Genomic DNA, 18,126 nt, shown 5'->3' on the forward strand with positions numbered 1-18,126 from the left:
TCACCCTGGAGACATTTGCAACGCAGAAACCTCTATACTGGGAGCAGATAAGCCACTTTACCAGTATGGTTATGTATGCGAGGTACCCAATTTTTATAACAATATGCGCTGGGGTCCAAAGTTTTGACCAGAAGCCCTCAGCCAGAGCTATAACTATCAATGGTGTGAATATAATGGCTGTGCAGTCTTGATTTCCACCTCCTGCCTCTTTCAACCACCACCCTACACTCTTGCCCCTTTATCTCGCCCTAGCAGATTCTTTTTTCTATCCCACCTTTCTCCCTTTGCCACTGTTTTGAGTCTTTAACTTCATCCCCCTTTCTTTTGTGTTTCTCTATCTTTTGCTCTTGGTTTAAGTATGAAGTGAAAAAAAAAAGTGCTGGTCCCCAAAAGTGAATACCAGTGGGCCCCACCTGCAACCACCAGCTCAAACTATGCACTGCACGTGCTACAAGCACACAAATAATAAGACCGGGCAACTGCACCACCTCTGAACCGTGTTAGCATTTTTGTGCAACGGTGGATTAGTATATTATCAACACCAAACATATTCAGAAAGGCACCGTTTTCTGTTATACAAGCATTACATTGTTTAAAATACACAAAAAATGTCTATTTTCATTCATTTAATTATTTCAAAAATGTATTATCCAGTTCCAGCCTCAGTCGAGATTTAGATTTCTTTATTACGGCAGTAGTCATTTTTCACTATCATTTACTGTAGAAACGATCATTTTGCGAAACGGGAGTCAGACTAACTCTAGAAGTAGCTGCGAGGTATGCATTTCAAAAGACATTCTTTCAGACGTGTTGTTACCACCTGATACTGGCTAGGTTACACCTCTTAACGGGTAAAACCTCCAGGTTCCCCCAAAGCCCTGGAAAAGTTCTCAGACAACTATAGGGTGTAGTTATGCAGAAAACCGCCTACATTAGAAGGGTTGGTCTTTATGCTGCAGCTAGGTGTACATGCTGGGAGTAGCATGCAGTAGACTTTGCATTTTTCACTGTGAAGTCACAAAGGAATAGCTTTTTGGGATGGGTGGTCCTGCCTCTGACCAACACACCCTGCAAGTTGAAAACGTGCAGCACTCCCTCGGGCGGCGTTGCCTGAGTGAGAACAGATCCCTGAAGTCTCCCAGCCAGAGTGCAGGGCAGGCCCTCCGCCAGCCCCCACCTCCCCCCAGCGGTGAGCTCAGCATCGCTGACATCATCCACTTCAACACGCATCGCTTCTGACTCAGGACAAACGTTACAAGTCTGCTGGCGGGAAGGACGGAGGTGGGCATGTGAGCGCGGGCAGAGACAGGCTGCCCACACAGTCGGAAAACACATATAATAACCATAATTACAATTAAAACACACCTAGCGGCTACAAACACAGGCGTCCGAGAGTTCCCTGGCCTGGAAGGAGACCCCGCCCCCTGCCGGATATCTCCAACGTCCTAAAATGGACCATTACAAATGCCAGTCAACAGCCTTCGATATTTACAACGGGCAACATGCACAACGACATCACAAGGTAGAGGGGGAGGAGGTGGACGAAATAGCGCCTGGCCGGAAAGTCTCCCCAATCACACCACCTGCTTTGCCGACTACTGTCATTCCAACATAAGGAAAGAATCGATCATCCACCGAGAACATAAGCAAAACGCAGGTTCCTTTAGTTGAAAGCAACACGTGAAACCTAATGTAAAAATGCTGAACCTGAGGATTTCCCCAGGTGCTGTAAACACTGTTACAGTGAGGTCATCGTCTCTCCTTACCGTCGGACACACACTGCTTCTTCTAGTGTTACAATGACACCAGGCCCGGCCTGTGTTGTTCACTTTCAGGAGCGTCGCAGCTGATAAAAGCCCCGGCTACGGAGGGAGGGGGCACATTCCTTTGAAGGCGGAGGAGCAGAACCCGTTACAACTCCCAGACTCAGCAGCTCCGCCTGACCTTTCACCCTGCTCATTAGGGAGGAGACTGCCTTCACTTGAGTGTCCCTGGGCCTTGCTAGGGGGTCCCCGCTTATTTTTAGCCTGAAGCGCGTACAGTGTGCAGGGTGTGTACGGGAAGGAAGTTGCAAGTTCCCACTGGGAAATGAGGGTGTGCACTGCCCTGTCACGCCCCAGTAGACCATGAGAACTGGAGTACCGGTAAATCACAGCTCATGTAGACGTCAAGATCCCACGCACATTTCATGCAATCTAGTGCTTGCAACAGTATATTATTTGCACACAGGTTTGAAATTGGAGCACCAAATGCGCGCGGCTGTTTACAGCCGCTGTTCCTTCCTTTTCTTCGCCCTGGAGGCGCAGAGCGCGTGGCACGGCCAGCCAGCCGGGTGCAGCCAGGGTACGTCCATGACAGCACCCGAGACGCCGATGTCAGGAGGTGGGCAGTGCCCTACTGCTACGATAGTAGAAGGGGACTAGCATAGGAGGGACGGCGTCAGAGAGGGTGGGCAGTGCCCAGCTGGCACAGTGGGATCAGAGGTAAGGAGATTTGTAGAAGCACGGTGGCACAGGACGAGTGGCAGAGACTAACAGCGGTGGCACAGAGGGTGAAAAGAAGAAGACTGCTGCGTGGGGAGACACTGTCTACGGGTCTGGATGAAACTGCGTGATGGAATTGCAGAAGAAAATTGTCACGAGCAGGGCGTGCTTGGTGGTACGGGGGAGGGGGGTCAGGGCAGGGAGGAGCATGGTGACAAAGTGGACAGGTGTCATTTGGCAGGCAGCGAGGCTGGGCAGTGTTGCGAAGGGACAGCAGGAAAAAAGGGCTGTGTCAAGGTGGCACAGGGGAAACATTGATAACATAAGGTGTAGTGAAGGCCTATGAAGAAGCAAGAGTGTGCAGGGCCATGGTGGCATACAGGGTATAGGTATAGGAGGCATAGAGGATGGGCAGTGCCATGGGGGCACAGTGAAATTGGGACATAAGTGGGTGTACTGAAGAGGCACCAGGGAGAAGAATGTAGCACAGGGCACACCAGCTAGGGGCAAACATATGCAGGGGCACAGATTAGAATGGACTGATAGGATAGGTTCGATAGGTTCACTGCTTCATCAGTGGAAGTAGGCATGGGCAGGAAGGTACAGTGGCAAGTAGGAAGAACGGTCATTCTTCTATGCCCTGACTAGGGATATGATGAGAAAGACAGAAGACATGGTTACTTCCCCGCTTCTCCACCTCATAAAAGAGCTGTACATACCAAGGTGGCATTACATTGCCCAAGAAATATGGCAAAGACTAGGGTCGGACTGGCCTATAGGGCAACCAGGCAGTCCTAATGGGCTGGTCTGACAGTTTGTGGGCCGGTTTTCCAGCAGTTTAAGGTAGTGTTTTATGGCTCGATTGTTACTGTTGATTTTCCTGATATTACCACACGCATTGTCTGGAGCAAACTAAAATGTAAGCAGTCTCTCTTACCTTGCACAACATGTATACAGTTTGTCTTTACAAAAACAATAATAGACTGATTTGCACAAGTGGGTCACTTTTTAACGATCTGGTTCACTAATGGGGGACACTTATCTTGGTGCCAAGGCCTATTGTGTATCCCAGTCCAACCCTGGCAAAGACTTGCCAATGCGTAGCTCAGTCTGCGTCCTATCAAGGCATCGGCACAATATCATCCTACCCAGCATGCAACGCAGAGCACAAATGAATATGTGGAGTCAATAGTTATTCATACTTTCCCCACACACGTGTTGACTGAAATGCACCAATTATTTGAAATGTATTTACATTCGGGGCTAATAAGGGACAGGCAGGGTAGAGTGGAATGCAGTACCAGAGGGTGGACAGGCTCACACTGACATGGGTCGAAGAGGTGTAGAGATGGCAGACACTCATGGTGACTCGGAAATTGAGGGCAGGAAAGGCAGACAGCAGCAAAGTGAAAAAAGTAAAAGGGGTCGAGGTGGGCAGTATCATGTAAACACGGCACTGGTGGCACACAGGCGGCAGATGCACGGAGAGGGTACCAGAGATGGTAGACAGCATGTTACACTGGCGCGGGTGGCAGAGGAAGTGCCGTGTATGGGAGAAGATAGGGTGGACTGGTTAGTTTTCATACTGGTGGCAGGGGGTGGACTGGTTCATTTTCATACTGGTGGCAGGGGTCAGACGGGTGCATGGAGACCCTGGTGCCGAGATGAGCAAGTCTACACTGAAGAAGAGGCTGGGAGGACAGACAGGGGCAGGCGCAACAACGGAGAGGGCAGGCATGAGCGTGTTGACATTGGCACTGGTGATGCAGCCTTCGGTACTAGAAGGGCAGAGGTGACAGACAGAAGGGAGAGAGGATTGACAAGCAGAGGAGACTGGTGGCACCGAGAGAGTGCACATAGGGCAGACGGGAATATGGTGATGTAGAGGTAAGGGGTCAGTCAGGGACCAGGAAACGGACAGGGGGGCTCGTAGGAAACACCATGGCAGTTAACCACATGCGTGCTGGGGTTATTTTTGCGCTACGCGGCTTTTTTCCAAAAGCCGCGTTACATGACGAGCTCAGCTCGTCATCAGCACACGACCACCGTGGCTGATGACGAGCTGAGCTCGTCATCAGCATCGAAGGGGTTAAAAGATGAGGACAGCGGAGGAACGTGAGGGCAAGGGGACACACTGTAATAAGAAGGTGGGGGGGGGGCAGGGCAGCAGAGGGGAGGTTGAAAACAATGGCTAAAGAAACAGGGGAGACGGAGAAACTTCGCCAGAGGAGCATGGAATAACCCCATCTAAACTTGTGGGGGGGGGTGGGGGAGGAGGTGTGGGGGGCGGGACTCTATGGCCACCAAGTTGTGGCTGTGGGGGCATCAAACCTCGAGCCACTCAGCTAAACTTGGTGCCATTTTGGGTGACCAGCTATCAGTGGAGACGTGTGACCTATGCTACCTGTCCACATGGACAGTGAACCCACAAGTGGCCTTCTCGTAGGAGGGCACCAGGGCAAGGCTGTTATTGGCTCTGGCATCTCGTATGGACTCTCTGCCAGGCCGCGAATTAACAGCTTCCGGAAAGTCCTCAGATGCAACCCCTCCTTCTCCTGTTTCAAAAGGGACCTGAAACTCCTTCTCCTAAACAAATACTTTCATGACCAACGTCAACTAACCCAGCCTTCCTTATCCAAGGTGTCTCCCCTCTCCCTGGACTCTCATGGATAGTGGGTGCCCTTTCTTTTGCTCTCTCCCCCTCCGCTGTACTGCATATTCATTCATTCCCTTGTCTCTCCCCCTCCGCGGTACTGCATATTCATTCATTCCCTTGTTTTATTTAGATCTATGGTTTGCTTCCTTACTGTAGGCCTACTATGTAATTGTAATGTCCTCCTGCTGTGTACTGTGTGTATGTAAAGCGCTCTGATACCCACGGGTCGAGCTAGCGCTATATAAAACTTGAAATAAATAAATAAATAAGAAAGCTACAAGTAGTCGCTGCAAGGTCGTGGAAGGGGGTTCCTAAAAGCAGTAGCAAATGCGATAAAGTGTTAAATTACAAATAAATTGAAGAGGTGGCTGATCCATTAGCCCTTGGGTGTTATTGAAAAGCGCGAGGATAACCCTCGGTTTAAGGCGCTATATAAGTCCATAGACTGCGGGGCACAAATAAAGATCAAAGTTCAGACATGGGAACAAGAAGTGCGGGAGTTGGATAATGGCCTTGTGGAACAAGGGACAGAGACGACCGGCAGGTACAAACTGACAGTGAAAATGTGGGAGGCTGAAAGGAGCATGGGGGCACCGAGGGAGGAAGAACTAAGGGCTTCTGCACGGACAACGAGACTGAGCGACTTCAACACGACGGGCAAAACTGTGTCAGAGAGGAAAGCAGGGAGACACTGAGGAAACAGATCTGAACGGGAGGGGTGGGGGTAGAGAAACCAACAACAAAGGTCGCCAGACAGTGGGTGGATGTATGGAGACATAGGATGGCGGGCATTTCAGGCGGCACAAGAAAGGAGAAATGTGGCAAGTGTCCGAGCGGGCCTGTTCTAGATTCCTTTACAACATATTGTACGATAAATAGATGCGAATGAGGCTGACGGATTAGTTAAACCTAGAAACACGAAGTATGGGAAACTGAAAGAAAGGCAGGGTTCAGCAGAGGACACGGTGCTGAAGGGATGAAAATCAAATGGTGCCATGTCATGTCATGTGTGCCACCTTCAGCAGGTGCAGGCCAGAAGGCAAATCACATCAAGGCAAGCATACTTTAAAGGCTGGGGAATACAATGTCATGAGGTAATGGAAAACGTGAAACTGCAAAACCCAGGCTGCAGGTGATGTTGCGTTGAAAGAAAGGCAGCAATGGCAGAATGTGTGTACATGCCACTGCACTTGGGGGCAATGTACTGGAAATAGCGACGAGAAAAAACACTGCTTGAATGACTAAGACAAATCAAACACAAGCAGGTGATTTTGGCAGGAAGGGGCTTTTAGACTCTGCAAATGACAAAGGAAAGGAGAGGTACAAAAAATGAGTGTTCAAGTTGACGAACTGGCAGCAGCACAGGAAAAAAACATCTGTGTAAATGCCAGTGAGACCATGAATACAATACATTGATATTATAAGCAGGTGTGGCTGGAGAAGAGGCAGGAGCGGGACAGGTACCTGGGTAGGGGTGGTAAAAGAGGGCAGTGCGGGTTTTGGGTAAGAGAAGAGACATCTGCCGTCAGAGAGTGTGGAAGGCACAAATAGTATGGCGAAAGAGGGCGAGTCTGCAGGACTTAACAGCTGTGTGGACAAACAAGTGACACGGGACAGAGGGGCAAAGGGCGAGTTGGTAAGAAGGGTTGAATATCTGGCGAAGTAAAATACACAGGGCAGGGATGCTGGGTGGTGAGACATAGTTTCTTTGGGCGCAGACTCTGTGCTTGGTAGCGGAGTGAATTGTCTGAGGGATGGGCGGGATGATTTTAAGTGGGGGACAGTGTCTACTGAGAGACACGCAGTGTCTGGGTTGCTCGCAGTGTCTGCAGGAGGATGGCCAAGGGTAGTGGGGCACAGGCGCTTCGGTGCTCTCCGGGGTACACCAGGTCAGAGTCACAGTGCATGGTGGAGGGAAAGACAGCTCATATTAAGGTGAGATAATGCCCGCCCCAGTGACTGGGGCCCAGGATGGGAGCAGTGTGCGTGGATGACATGGAATTAAGCAGGGTCCTGAAGGCACGCAGAGTAAGGGGCCTCGTCTAGAGTGCAGGGCACACCGCCTGGGGAAGGACAAGCCCGGCTAAGGGGGGCCCGAGCAGAGGCCGGGTGCAGGGGCTCAGCGACTGGGTGAATGAAGGACAGTCTGCAGCCGGCGTGCGTAAGGAGGGCGGGGCAGAGACGAGCTGTGCATGCCAGACATACTGCACCCACCTGGATAAACTGAATGGTGAGCGCAGACTTGCCTACGCCGCCGCCTCCCACCACCACCAGCCGGTACTTCTCCTGCACCGAGCCATCCTTCCAGCCCGCCATGGAGGAGGCGAGGCGGCCTGGCGCTGCCGCAGGGGCCGCGGTGCAGGGGGACAGAGGGACGGTTCCCGGAGCCGCCTCTACCGGGCTCCTTTCTGGGCTGGCTCCGCCCGTGTTTGGCGGGCCGGGGCTCGCTGTCCGGGCCCCCACACTCAGCCCCCGCCGCAGACCTTCAATCCGGGCGCTGGACTCGCCACTGCAGAGATAGCGGTACAGAGCAGAGCCAGCGGTTCCACCTCAACGAAAACCGAAAGTAGTGAATCACTACAAAATGCCGTCCGTGGGGAGGTGGAAACCCTGCCGTATGCTAATACACAGCGTGCATATTCATGAGTGGGAGGAGCCAGTGAATCCAGCCCCCGAAGTGGAGTACACACAGCGTCACCATGAGAACCGGGGGAGGCTCCGAGGCCAATACTGCTTTACGCCCCCCTCATCCCTGAGCACGCGGACACCAGCGCTCACAGCCGCCCTCTGCACCGGCACGCGCTGGGGACCCCCGTCCTGCTCTCTGTGCCAGGGGCGGCCTACACTGCTGGTGGCCAACACTTCAGACAACGGGGCGGAGCGAGCATTGGAGCAAATACAAGAACATGTAGACTGTGTGTGCATTTTAAACATATCGGTCAAACACGATATGAATACAACACACACGTTTTAGTAGTTTTAGGCTACTGACATGTTTACTGGATCTGAAAATGTTTTACAGGCTAACGACAAAGATGGTTAAAAAGGCTAATTAGAGATTTGACTACTAAAAACCAGTATCAACAGCTTTCACAGAACACTTTAAAACGAGTTTTCACAAAGTTAGTTCAAGGCAATGACCCTTTTCGCCCATGCGCCAAATATTTATTTTGTAAAATGACAATTGTAATGATGCACTTCCTTCCCCCAATAACTCTCGGAGACAAGCTTCAGGATTACTCTGTTTATTCAAGTAGTATCTTACAAGGAGCGCTACGCATGTCTTCTCTCCAGCCAGCTCACGCTCTAATGCCTCGCTGCGCACTCCGCTTCCCTACGTCACCGCACGTCACGTAGCCACGTGACGTGCACGTTCGCGCGCTCACTACATATCTCCCTTTTTTTCCCAACACTTATATGTACAAGTCCTGACTCATGTCATAGTCTCTGAACCTCGCAGGCTGAACCACCGCCCGGCCCCTTCTTGTCAGTCTTACCGGGGACGTGGCAGTTGTCGCTGCATTATCGTTACCACTTCCTAGCGCAGCCGCACTAGGCTCACTCCGGCTTCTATCCTCTGCACTCATCTGCTCCCCACTCGCTTCTTGGTCCTCTTGCCTTGTCTCGCCAATGTCCAAATCCTCTCCCCCATACTCATTGGGGCCATCGCTGCTGTTCTCACCATCTCCATCACTTCTGTTGCCTCTCCAGCAGAGTATTCTATTGCATCTAGCCATGCGGTCCTGCGACCACACGTTGCCGTCGCTCAACAAAGCGGCTCTGCCTCTGACTTCCACTACCTGTAGTGGCTTGCTGTACTTGCTTTCTCCCTTTTTAGGTCTCGCCTGTCGATGCGCATGCGCATCGAGCAAGGCGAGAGTATTGCGAGTTATCCACTCTTTATCCACACTGCAAGGAATCGTGGCGATTCCTTGCAGTGCCCGTGACTTTTAAGGTCAATGCGCATGCGCATTAAGCTTATGCGCATGCGCATTGACCTTAAAAGCGCGTGCGCGTCCGTCTATGTTTACCCGCTCCGCCCCCTCCCGCCGTGTCGCATTTCTCCTCCCCCTCCCCTCTCTTCCTTCCGTCTTCCTGCCGTGTCGCACCTCTCCCCTCTCCGCCCCCTCCCCTGCCCGCCGTGTTACGTGCTCGCCCAGTTCCACCCCCTTCACCCGCTCCCTCTTGCAATCCATCTCTGCCTACATGTTTCTCTCGTTTGCATTTCATTCCCCTCATCTCCTTCCAACTCTACCCCTTGCTTACCGTCGACTGCTCTCCACAGGCCACAGTGTACCGACGAACGCATTTCCCAATAGAGGCAGTCTGAGTAAAACACACTGATAAATCAAGCCCTTAATATGTCACTCTTTATGCCCCAGCCCCTGTTACTCTGCAGTCTCGCTCTGTTCTTCTTTATCTTGGACATGATCTACCCCCCTCCCGCCGTGTCGCATTTCTCCTCCCCCTCCCCTCTCTTCCTTCCGTCTTCCTGCCGTGTCGCACCTCTCCCCTCTCCGCCCCCTCCCCTGCCCGCCGTTTTACGTGCTCGCCCAGTTCCACCCCCTTCACCCGCTCCCTCTTGCAATCCATCTCTGCCTACATGTTTCTCTCGTTTGCATTTCATTCCCCTCATCTCCTTCCAACTCTACCCCTTGCTTACCGTCGACTGCTCTCCACAGGCCACAGTGTACCGACGAACGCATTTCCCAATAGAGGCAGTCTGAGTAAAACACACTGATAAATCAAGCCCTTAATATGTCACTCTTTATGCCCCAGCCCCTGTTACTCTGCAGTCTCGCCTTGGACATCATCTACCAGCTTTTCTTTCCTTCATTGTATCTCTCAGTTTACCTCCCTTCCTCCTCCTCTCTCTCTGTGTCGCTCTTTGCCTCTCTCTCCCGCTCCATGTCTCTTTCACCACCCCGCGCTTTTTGCAGCCTTGCACTGCCCGCCTTTGCCTCTCTGCCATCACCCGGCTCCCCTTCCTCCACTCGCTCTCTTCCCAAGCAGCTGGTTGTAAATCCGAGGCCTCTCTGGGACTGCGCTCGGCACTCCCGCGCCTTTTCACTCGATTGCTCGTTGTTTACTCCGTGATTATTGTCGATGGAATTAACCTTCATTAACCTTTTATTTCCCTCTCCCAATAAGCTGGAGTTTACAGTATTTCTGTTCCGTTCAGTTAGCCTGAAAGGCATCAGGGCTGCGCGCATGCAGTCTTAGGATGGGTTGACCACCCCTCCCCGCATACTAGCCAATGCCACAGCAAGCCCCCTCCCCCCCAGTTCAAGGGACGCTCGAGAGACCCTCAAGAAAGCTGTCCAACCATCCATCGGCGCTATCCCCAGATGCAATATGCAATGGCTTCTTTCTTCCTAGAGGGCAGCCTGGCCGGAGGTTTTTCAGGCAGCAGGCTCAAACTAAGAAGCCTAACGCAAACTGGCGCCTCTCCACCCTACAGAATTGGTCGAGGGACTCCCAAGCCTCCCGTATCTTTAAGATTTATGAGACCGTCCTTGGCTGAATAGGGGTCCCCTGAATGGAGCAAAAATTAAACCAAAACCACCAGCTGGGGCTGTAAAATCACACAACAGCCAGTCATCGGCAAGCAGTCCGGAGCTTCCGTCTTCCCGGTGAGTCTGCCCATACTTTGCATGGCAGTGCATCACAATAGATTACAGTGGGCTCACATGAACACACCACACAGGCCGAGCAAGCAATATATTTCATATGTTGTACTCTGGGTAAATGTGAATTACTTTTATGTTTGGGTTGCTTTGCACTTGAGAGTGTTAGTTATGAAACTTCGGTCAATATTGTATCGTTAAGTCCAGATCAGTCTGCTACACAGTCTTTTCACACAGTTGTTTTTTGCAGTCAAGCTGGATCGATCTGCACAGATTTGCCTCAACCCTCAACCCCTCACCCCCTCACCCTCACCCTCAACCCCTCACCCTCAACACCTCACCCTCAACCCCTCACTCACCCTCACTCACCCTCACTCACCCTCACTCACCCACCCTCACTCACCCTCACTCACCCTCACTCACCCTCACTCACCCTCAACCCCTCACTCACCCTCACTCATCCTCACTCACCCTCAACACCTCACCCTCACCCACCCTCAACCCCTCACGCTAACTCACATTCACCCTCACTCACCCTCACCCTCACTCACCCTCACTCTCACTCACCCTCAACCCCTCACTCACCCTCAACCCCTCACTCACCCTCAACCCCTCACTCACCCTCACTCACCCTCACTCACCCTCACCCTCACTCACCCTCAACCCCTCACCCTCACACAGTGCAATAGGTCTCGGAGGATTTTTAGTTAGAGCTTTTAGAATTGTTTATGGCTTTTTTTATTTGTAATTCTTTAGCATTGGCTACAGGAAACAAAAATGCTAAAGATTTACAACAAAAAACCCATAAACAATTCTAAAAGCACTAACTCTAATGCTGCGAGACCTATTGCATTTCCAATGCTTGTTCTGTAATGTGGCCAGTCTTACTCTCACCCATTCGCCTTTTTCTAAGACGGTGTCTTTCACATTCCTCCGTGCATCGTAGTGTTTGGTGTACACCGCTTGGGCTCTCTCCAGATTGGCCTGCACCACCGCCGGTGACCACTCACTCTTGATGACTCTTTCCTTCCATATTCTGTTGTCCTGGGTGAAAGGCTCACGGCCTCTGAGAATCTGGAAGGGACTATAGCCAGTGCTCGTGGGTGTTATTCTGTATGCCCATACCATGTGCCAGATCTCTGCCTCCCAGTCTTTGTTGTCTGAGATCGCTGCCTGTATCGAACCCATCACTACTCTATTGAAGCGTTCCACCAGACCATTTCCTGCCGGATGGTATATGGATGTGTGTTTTGCTATGATACCATTTCTCTGCATGAACTGGGACCATTTCTCAGAACGGAATTGGGGCCCATTGTCACTGAGAACACACTTTAGGATGCCTTCTCTCACAAAAGTTTCAGCCATGAAGCTCACAATCCTCTCCGTGTCCATGGTTTCTTCAATCCTCAATTCCGGCCATTTGGAATATCTATCTATCATTACGCAGATGTACTTCTGTATTCCCTGAGCATTTAATATTGGACCTAAAATGTCTATGGACAGTTCCTCCCATGGATTCTTCGGGGGCTCAAATTGCCCTAGGGCGGGACGCAACGGTTTGAGTGTTTTATCCGCGCCTTGGCACCTCAGGCATTCTCTCACGTGTCTTTCCGCCCTTATGTCCATTCCCGGCCACCAATAATTCTGCTTGGCCCTTAGTTTCAAATTCCCTGCTCCCAGATGGCCTTCGTGCAGCATGTCCAGTAGCCTGGGAATCATCCTTGCTGGAGGTATGACTCTCTCTCCTCTGTATACGAATATACCTTGGTCATCGATTGATAGTTCCTCTCTAACTTCGAAATATGGAATGAGGCCTCGTCCTGTCTTGTGTTTGTCTGGCCAACCCCTCACTATATGGGCTTTCACTTCTTCCAGGTCGGGGTCTTCTTCATACGCTAGTTTCCATTCCTGCTTGCTTATGATTGCTTCCAGGTCTTCGGTAAGTGCGACCCATTCTTCTGCCGCTTCGCTGTGTTCAGTGCCGGGCTCCATTGCTGCCGCCCTGCTCAGATAATCAGCCACTTTGTTCCTACTCCCTGGGATGTGCTCCACGTCGTATCGAAACTCCATTAGTTTGAGTGACATCTTTGAAATCCTAGGCGTTGCTTCAGCATGCCCACTGGACGTGAGTACCTTGAGTAGTGGCTTGTGATCCGTCCTCAACCGGAACCTGGTGCCCCACAGAAATTGCCTGAACCCTGACATGGCCCATACCACCGCCAACATTTCTTTTTCGATCACACTGTACTTTTTTTCAGTGTCGTTCATTGTGCGGGACGCAAAGCATATGGTTTCCACTCTCCCTTGGCCGCGGTCTTGCATGAAGACTGCTCCCAGTCCTTTTTCACTGGCATCCGTTGTCAGTAATGTATTTCCTTGGGGGTCGAATCCTCGTAGTGGGACAGCCCCTGCCACCTCTCTCTTTACCCTCTCGAATTCTTGCTGGGCTTCTTCCGACCACCGGAATTCGCTGTTCTCTCTGGTCAGCAGTCTCATATGGTGGGTCTTGGATGCGAAGTGTTCTACGAACTTCCCATAGTATTCTGCCATTCCCAGGAAGGATCGGACTTCCTCCTTGCTGGCCGGTGTGGGTGCGTCGCAGATTGCTTTCACATTTTCCCTTTTGGGGGTTACTCCTCGTGCGCTTATCTCGTGGCCCAAGTACGTCACCTTCTCCATTCCTATGCGGCACTTGGCCCATTCTGCCGTGAGGCCCTTCCTTTCCAGGATTCCCAACACCACATCCAATTTCTTGTCATGGTCAGCTCTGTCGCGACCCATCACCAATATATCATCCTGGAAGTATTGGACCCCTTGAATGTCCTTGAACAACTGGTGCATGAGTTTCTGAAACATCGCAGCCGCCGAGGCTAGCCCAAACGGCATGCGGCGGAATTGATAGCACCCGAAGGGGGTTATGAACGAGGTCAATCTGCGGCTCTCCGGGTGTAATGCAATCTGGTGATAAGCCGACGTTAAGTCTATGGTGGAGTTCCACCGAACGCCCCTTGTGCTGGCCAACATCTCTTCTATCCGGGGAAGAGGGAACTTCTCTACCACTATGTTTTTGTTCAATTCACGCAGGTCCACGCATAGGCGGACCTTCCCATTGGGTTTCTTCACCACCACCAACGGCGCCAACCATTCCGCGCACGTAATCGGCTCGATGATCCCTCTTTTCTCTAGTTGACGTAGCTCCTCCTTTACATCGTCCCTCACGGCCATCGGGATATTTCTCACCTTGTGGGCCACCGGTACTGCACCCTCTCTGAGTATGATTTTGTGCACGAACTTGTCGAGCTTTCCTACCGTGCCCCCAAAGACTGTTGGGAATTCCTTCTTCCATCTGGCTGTGTCCAGCCCTTCCTCTTGCTCCGTCATCAGTATTTGCTCCTTGCCCCCTGGATCCAACTTGATTCCCAAGTCTCCCTGGTCGAGCCACCCCAGGACTGATGGGCCTTTCTCGGAGACGTACAGCTTGCACCTGGCCGACCTGCCCTTGAACTCAAAGTTCAACCTCCTGCATCCCGCCATGGGGATTCTGTCTCCATTGTACGTGACGGGACGTATGTCCAGCTTATCCAATTCCGGACCCAGTTGCGGGGCAAATTTCTCCTCCCATACGCTTCTCGGGATTATGGTGTATGGTGATCCTGTGTCTGCCACTACTTGGATTTCCACGCCTCCTATCGTCATGTCCATTATCGGTTTCATCGTTCTTCTGCCGTCACTTCCACGAGTGCGGTCATCCACGCTCAAGATCTCGTCGTAGATGCAGAGGACGTGACCACCTCTTCTTCGGCCACCTCGTCTGGTTCTTCCACTTCTTGGTCGACGTACTTCACTGCGTTTTTGGAAGCCTTCTTCCTGCACACTTTTTCAAAATGGCCGACAATTCCACAAAACAGGCATTTGGCGCGAAGCGCGGGGCACTTCCGGTCGTGCGCCTCGTGCGCCCAACTTCCGCATCTGTAGCAAGACCGTTTGTTACTTCCGGTCGGTTTGCCGGAGGGGCCTGGGTTGCCTTGTCCTTTGCTCGGGCCTTTTTCTGGTGGTTTCCTCGCTTGATGTTCCTTGTGGTGCTCTTCGTTGTCCACCTTATTCACCACCCCGCTGGGCACACTCTCTTTCTTCGTGGCCGCCGCACACCTTCGCGCCAGTTCGGCTCTCTTGACTATCACCAGTACGTCCTTGAGTGAGGTGCAGTGGCGGTGCGTCCATTGGGGGCGTTGGGGCGTTGCCCCCCCGCACGTACCCGCAGCTCCCTCGGCATCTCTCTGAACTGAAGTAAACTGTTTACTTAAGTTCAAATACGCGAGGGACAATGCCTGTCAGTTAGCATGATGCAGGACCGCCCACCCTCTTCAGAGTCTGAAGGGGGTGGGCGGTCCTGTGTCATGTTGACTGACAGGCATTGTCAGGGGCAGACAGCAGCACAGGTGCGCAAGAATGGGGACGGAGGCACATTTTTCATCCTTGCCCACGCATGCGCACTTGTGCCTGCTCGCATGCCCATAGGAGAGCGAAACCTCGCTCTCCTAATGGGCAGGCGGGCAGAAAGCAAACATGCCCTGTGTCAATCCTGGTGCTGCTCCTGCGCCAGGATTGGCTGAGGACGGAGGGCAGGGTTTCCGGTTTCCGCTCCAGTGAAGGCGCCAAGGGCCTAGAAGATGCGGAGCTGACCGGCGGTCAGGTAACTTTTCTTCCTTTTTATTCCCCGGTAAAGTGTGTATTGAGTCTGCGCCTCTCCCTCCCTGTTTCAATTCCTTCTACAACACTCTGCCTGCTGCTGTTCCGTGAACTGAAGCGAGGTGGGTTTTTTAACAGGAACCCGAGCAGATGTCCCGCGAGTTAATGTGCAGAGGGGTTCATAAGCCTATGTTTGCCGTCATCATTATTTATTCAACATTAAAGGCTTGCTTCATCAAGCGGATGCCCGAGTTTTATTTCCTGTTTGAGACCTGGTTGGCAGCTGTGCAAATGCTTTATCGTGACGTCAAATTGACAAAACCTGATCTTGAGTTTATTTTCGGTTGTTTGTTTCATTGACCCCGTCGAGGTATGTTATGCTCTCCGAGCGACATCGATGTGCCTGTCCTAGTCTTACAGAGCTGGCTTAAATAAACCAGACGTGAGGATTTAAACGGCCCCGTGAGGTATATAACGTTTTTTGTCGATAGGGAATGCAGCAGGTCAGAGAACCGGCTCAGAGGGCAGCTTGTTGTTGGCTATGTCAAAGGCTGCTGGAATGGATGTTCAGGTGAAAGGGCCTCCAAGTGGCATGAAGGTCAAAGGGAGGTCAGCTGTCGGAATGTGGAAACACTGGTGTGTGAGGCAGAGCCAGTACTCGTTTGTCATGGAGACAAAAGTGTACGAGTTTTCCACTTTCTCATTGAAGGAAAATGTCCCATAACTAGTGTGCCAGCGAAAGAGGGAGCTAGGGTTAATGCCGCATTCAAGCCTCTCTGATCGGAGTTTTCAGCTGTTGAAAAGTGGGTCAAAGGAGGGATGTCTGTGTGGTGTGTAACTGACTCATCTCCAACCCCGCCGGCCTCTCGGATGCATCAGGAATTCTCGCAGGTATGCTGTTCGTTCGTAGTATGGGGTAAGCTACCAGCACGCACCGGTCGAAGAAGAGTGCAGGGAAGTGCTTTCTCACGCTGCCTGGCCTGGCATCCTGTCAGTTTTTAGTCATCTTGGGATCAAACAAGCATGTATTTGTCGTGGGCGGGGTGAGTTGTACATCTGTTACCTGAAGTACATTTTATTTTGTGGCATCAGTGTGTATTGTAATGACGTATCTAAGGCGATTAATTAGATGCATTTTATATTGACTTTAAGTTGAGAAAATACAGGAAAGGTTGTGATGTGAATAGCTGAAGGAACCAGAGTACCTCAGAGTTTCACTAGAAAACAACTTCAAAATACTAACCTTGATGTCTGATGTGGTGTGAAAAACTGCAAGTACCAGAATGCCTCTCTGGGGGTCTCACTGAAGAAAGTGTTTCAGAATGCGCAGAGAGTTGAAGGGAGTAACGTGGTGATTGTTGGAAGGTTTAATATGTGTGACCTTAGCAGGGTTTCAGTTTTCAGAGGAAGTGTGTCTGAAATTAATTGCACAGTAGTTCCAGTGAAAGCTGCGGATGTCAGAGCTTTCAAACCAGTACCAGCGGCAGCCGTACAAACCTTCTCCTAAACTCAGCACAGCATAGGAAGGTTGTCATAGGCCCCATTTCAAGCAGGGGATTCTCTGGTCAAAGCTGTGTCACGAGTGGCAAATAACATTGCCATAGGAGGCCATCACGGTAGCTCAGTGGGCTGTGTGCCTACTTGCAAGTCGGAGCTAAGTGGCTGCGACAGACACAGTCTGGTCCAGCCTGCTCTTTCCCAGCACTGCACAGTCGATGAGTGTATTTATTGTATAGTTAAAACCGTTACAAGAGTGTGTGTGTTCTAAGGTTAATATGGGTAAATGATAACATCAGCATACGCAAAGATTAGATTGTCCTCTATAGCTCATAAAAATTGGCGATTTCTTAAATGATAAATAATTCAATCTTATTGCTTTATTAACCTTCCTGCTTCCTAAAATTTGATTGAAAATGCACCATTATCCCACTCTTTTTTTCAAAATTAGGTTGATCAGGCTCGCTTGCTCGCCGCGGTGCAATACGACAATTTTACGCCCCACCACTTTCAAATGTCACCAGCCGCCACTGGTGAGGTGTCTCCCGCTGCCCATAGCTTGTCTTGTACGTTCGTGCACGTGGTGTGCATCACCACTTGGTCCTTTATGAATTCACTTTCCCAGTTGGCGTACTTGCATGAGGCCGCCAGTTTCCTCAACGCCGCCACATACTCTTCCACGGTTTCTCCTGGTCGTTGTTTCCTTTGTTGGAAGTTAAACCGGTCCACTGAGACACACACCGATGGTTTGAAGTGTTCCTCCAGGTCTTCCATTGCGTGTGCGTACACGTCGTCGTCATCCGTCTCTCTCTTCTTGGGGACCAAGCTTTTGTAGATCCTCAGGCCTTCCGGGCCCAGGTTTAGCAGTAGGATGCGTTTCTTTCTCGGTGGCTTGAATTTCTCCTCACTCTCATCTTCCAGTACTTCTATGAAGTTATCTATGTACTCCTTCCAGTCCTCCCATTTCATAAGGGGTTCCCCGGGTCTGGGAAGAAACTGGACAGGTGCTATCGCAAACCCCGCTTGTGCGCTCATCTTCTCGCCCTTGGATGTGGGCGGCGCGCTTTCCAGGCTTCTCGGGCTCCCCGGCGCGCCGTTTCGTTCCTCCTCGCTGAGTAAGAGTGGAGGGCTGCTTCTTTCAGCCCCTTCCCGCTCAGGTGGGGCAGCCAGAGCG

At 51.4% G+C, this 18,126-nt stretch overlaps 1 protein-coding gene and 1 long non-coding RNA gene across 6 annotated transcripts in view; one reads left to right on the forward strand and one right to left on the reverse strand.

Moving 5' to 3' along the window:
• RRAS2 (RAS related 2) overlaps positions 1 to 7,768 on the reverse strand; it is a 381,692-nt gene extending 373,924 nt beyond the window's left edge. The window contains exon 1 of the mRNA XM_086950344.1: positions 7,354 to 7,768. Within this exon, the coding sequence (XP_086806470.1) occupies positions 7,354 to 7,455 (102 nt within the window). The 5' untranslated portion in view covers positions 7,456 to 7,768. The remainder of the gene's footprint in view (positions 1 to 7,353) is intronic.
• LOC147663582 (uncharacterized) overlaps positions 4,291 to 18,126 on the forward strand; it is a 75,555-nt gene continuing 61,719 nt past the window's right edge. For all 5 annotated transcript variants that reach the window (XR_015305284.1, XR_015305286.1, XR_015305285.1 and 2 more), the window contains exon 1: positions 4,291 to 4,370. This is a non-coding gene — a long non-coding RNA (uncharacterized LOC147663582). The remainder of the gene's footprint in view (positions 4,371 to 18,126) is intronic.

This window comes from Lissotriton vulgaris, unplaced genomic scaffold (assembly GCF_964263255.1).
Source record: "Lissotriton vulgaris unplaced genomic scaffold, aLisVul1.2 SCAFFOLD_497, whole genome shotgun sequence".
In the NCBI taxonomy this organism is placed as follows: Eukaryota; Metazoa; Chordata; class Amphibia; order Caudata; family Salamandridae; genus Lissotriton; species Lissotriton vulgaris.